The sequence below is a fragment of the Leuciscus leuciscus genome, assembly GCF_965113295.1.
Source record: "Leuciscus leuciscus genome assembly, chromosome: 9".
Classification (NCBI taxonomy): Eukaryota; Metazoa; Chordata; class Actinopteri; order Cypriniformes; family Leuciscidae; genus Leuciscus; species Leuciscus leuciscus.
This window is the reverse complement of record NC_138733.1, coordinates 35,408,863-35,413,031: the sequence shown is the minus strand read 5'-3', so window position 1 is coordinate 35,413,031 and position 4,169 is coordinate 35,408,863. Positions and strand designations below refer to the sequence as shown.

The 4,169-nt window shown below is 34.6% G+C and overlaps 1 protein-coding gene across 1 annotated transcript; it reads left to right on the top strand.

Annotated features, from left to right (window-relative positions):
- Positions 1 to 840: 840 nt before the first annotated feature.
- or60a1 (odorant receptor, family 60, subfamily A, member 1) lies at positions 841 to 1,830 on the top strand (the record flags this gene model as incomplete). Its single annotated transcript, XM_082180839.1, has 1 exon — positions 841 to 1,830. One exon carries the CDS (start codon positions 841 to 843, stop codon positions 1,828 to 1,830), a length of 990 nt encoding a protein of 329 aa, XP_082036965.1.
- Positions 1,831 to 4,169: the final 2,339 nt, after the last annotated feature.

Below are 4,169 nucleotides of genomic sequence, written 5' to 3'. Positions count from 1 at the left end.
TGATTGTGGTGTGAAACGCTGCATTGTTGTGAGGAAATAACAGGAGGATGCAAGATGCAAGTAAAACTCAGTTTATTAGAGGTGGTCAGATGTTAAAGACACAGGTCGGGGACAAACACTCAGGTGGCAAATGAAGCAGGGACGAGATGGCGATCCGGTGGTGGTGCGGTGGTCAGTGTGCTCGAGTAAAACCCAGGAACCGTGGAACATCCAGACGACACGAAGAAACTGACGGAATCCAGAAGAAGAACTTTGCAGACGAGGCACGGGAACAGGACACACACCGAGGAACAGCCACAACGATCTGACAACATGAGAGGGAATTACTGGGCATATAAAGAGAACTGGAATAGATGACAGCTGGTGATACTAATCAACACAACGAGTAACCACACTCATACAATTACACTCACGCAGACACATCAGCATGAGACAGCCGATTCATGAACCGTGACAGTTGTTTTGACCTGTTGCTCACTTTAATATGTAGAAACGGTAAAATGACGCAATTATGTCTCGTGGTACGGATGTAACCAAGCCGTGGTCCAGATCCGGATTGCGGTCCGCCATTTTAATAACACTGATATATAGTAATATTAACAATATTATAATTATTATAAAATAAAAAAAATGGGAGTAGGGCCTTTAAGCAGATGACATCCACTGGAGGTGGGCCTTGTAGAATAAAACAGTATAAAGCTACAGCAGCTCAGATCCTCACTAGACAAGTGAGTCTGTAAACATTAGGTAAATATCTCTCAGAATATAATCCTTCAGTTAATATTGTGTACTGCATTTTTGTTCTAAAGTGAAATGCCTTTCTTTCTCTTCATCAGGAAAATGATTCTGCCAAGTTTGAACATCACTCTGATTTTTACCAGTTATGGACCACCTGGTGCTCTTAATTATGGAGTTTTTGTAATCTCTCTTGCAGTCTATCTTACAACTGTTTTTGCAAATGTAACACTGATGCTGGTGATCTGCTTGGACACATCTCTCCATAAGCCCATGTATATATTTTTATTCAACCTAGCTATTAATGGACTAATCGGATCATCTACTGTACTTCCTAAAATAATGGAGAATCTTGTTGATGATATGAAAGATATACTGTATACTGACTGTATTCTGCAAGTATTTTTTATTAATATTTATGCAACATGTGCTTATGCAATACTGACACTTATGGCATATGACAGGTATGTTTCAATTTGCAAGCCTCTACAATATCACAATATCATGACTCCGGGTAAAATAAGACTTCTGCTTTTTATTGTGTACTGTGTTCCTATCTGCTCTTTAGCTGTACAGGTGTACCTTACATCAAGGTTGCCTATGTGCAGGTATACAATAAACAAGTTGTTTTGTGACAATTTGGCCGTTGTTAATCTCTCCTGTGCCAAAAATACCTGGGGAGATCTGTATGGCATATGTCTGGTACTTGCTTTTGTTGTTCTACCTCTAATCTTTGTCATCTTATCATATGTGCGGATATTATTTGTCTCTTTGAATGCATCAGAAAACGCCCGAAAGAAGGCTCTAAAAACATGCACACCACACTTGATTACTTTTATAAATTTTTCATTGGCCTCTCTTTTTTCTGTGATATACAATCGATTTAATTTCAGTCTTTCAAAAGAAGTGAATGTGTTTATGTCAATTCATTTTATCCTGATCCCTCCACTTCTACATCCACTTATTTATGGAATTAGAACAAAGGAGATCAGCAATAGCCTCACAAAAATATTACAAAGAAAAATACTTGCACTTGGTTTTAATTTAAAGACTGAACAAAGGAGTAATGATGCACTTTTTATTTCTACTAAATAAATGGCAAGGCCTATATGGACACATTTGAATGTCTTATATTACATTTTGTACATTGTTTAATGGCATTAGAGTTGGAATCTGAAATTGTGTATGTGTAACTGATATTTACATAACTCTTATTTTGGTCAATGCAAATAATCCACTTCAAATTACCTTGAATTTCAGAACAAATTTCACATAATTTTATCATATTAATGTTGCAGACATTTTATGAAAGCAACTACAAATTTATATACATACTGTACATATATTCCTTCTCTTTTGTAGTTTTATTAAAAAATGTCAAATAGAAAATGTTATTCAAATGTTTATATAGGTGAGAAGGCACCTATTTACAGATGAAAAAAAAAGGGTAACACTTTAGAATACTGTTTCTTACTGCATAAGGAATTACTGAAGAACTAATAGGTAATTATTTATTAACACTTAAGTCACTATTGTGAACTACTAAGGAAGATGTGTTAATTAATCAGTATGTAATATCATTTTATGATTGTGTTAAGTATCAGTTAGTTAATCAATAACTAATGAATTGTGTCATACCTCCTGAATAACTACTTTTAATGATCTACTAATTAAGGTTCAAGAAAAATAACTATGAAGTAACTACTAATGAACAGTCATACACAGAAGTCACTACAATAATCCATGTTTTTTTTTAGCTGTGGAGTGGTGGATGAAGAACACACATCAAGTACTTGAGTAAAAGTACAGATACCCCAATACAATATTACTCAGGTAAAATTATAATTAGGCCTATTCATTTTCAAATTTACCTTAGTAAAAGTACAAAGGTAATCCATTTTTAAAGTACTTAACAAATAAAAAACACTGATCAATGTTTTTTTTTATATTTCTTTTTTTAGACAGTTTTAGTCATTCTTCAGCACTAATAAGAAAGATAAGTGCAGACATTTACCTATAAGCAAATGTTTTATTTCATTAGCAAAACTTATCATAATGTACATTACACCTTATTATTATACTTAGTTATTATTCATTTTAAACTTCTTTTGCACCATTCAAATTCTGGCAATATCGCGGTAGCCTACATTTTACAGTGATTTGGTGATGCAAGAGCGCGGGCATTTGCATCCTCTTCTGGAGAGTTCTCAGCGCCGCCCGATATGGTGCATTTCTTCTGCGAAATGCAGGGTTCTGTACGTTTTATTTAATCTATAAAATCATTACTGCGCTGTAAATCATTTTATTTTAATGCAAGGCAACATACATGACGCAATGTCAGTTAGCCTACCTAGCTAAGGAGTCTGTCTTTTTAGCGTGATGGAAACGCCTGATCCCTTGCATAAAACAAATTATTTTATTTATAAAGATACTAAATCTATTTACATCAAATGTTAAAATATGTTCTTAGAGCTGTGCACTGTTTGTTTATGGGCAGGTTATGGAGTCAGTCACAGCATCTTTCGGCGCGGTCTGAAGTTAAGCAGTTTCCCTGCCGAACACGAGCCCAGCTCCTGCAAGAGATCCAGCACCACTACTGTGGAAACGAGAGAACAGAGACCGGTTGATTACACTTGAATTGCTTTTAAAGGTTTAACTTTTGATTTTAAAATGTTTGTTAAACGAGGCAGCAGTAGCCTATTGTAGGCCTACATGTTAAAACGAAATACAATATATGCTGTATTAAGAAATGTTCTCATCTGAAATAAAGGAAGATCATGTAGCCTAAACGAGTCATTGTCGTGTATTTTACAAAGTTTAAGATGATTACGTTATTTTTTTTTTTATTATTTTTTTTTTACAGTAAGTCTGGTTTGAGTCAGATGTATGTGGTAATTCTTTATTAATTACTAATGAGTTCCCTATATTTTCACTTTAGAATACTGTTTCAGGTTCTAAGTAATTCTTTGCAGAATAATGCAGAATTATTTGATAATTATTTATTAATTACTAATATGTTCCCTATATTTTCAGTTTCCCTCAGTTGTTGCCTCAAATACATGAACTTACTCAATGGCATTCTATGCTGAGGAAAACAGACACAAAAACAGCACTGTATATAAAATATAAAAACTAATCTGAGGTTGGTTATTAGTTATTTTTCTTGAACCTTAATAAGTAGATAATTAATAGTGTAATGGAGGCTGTTTCAGAGAAACGAGAGTGGGATCCAGATTCAGCAAACATTTATTCAAACAAACATAATAAATCCAGGCAAAACTGATAAATGCAGACACGGGCAAGGAAAGCAAACAAAACTGACAACAAGCACACACATAACATCCATAGAAGGACAACACCAGACAAAGAACACGAGAAACACTTGGGTAAAAATTCATTCAAGGGGAGATTGGCAAACAAGACACACCTCGGAA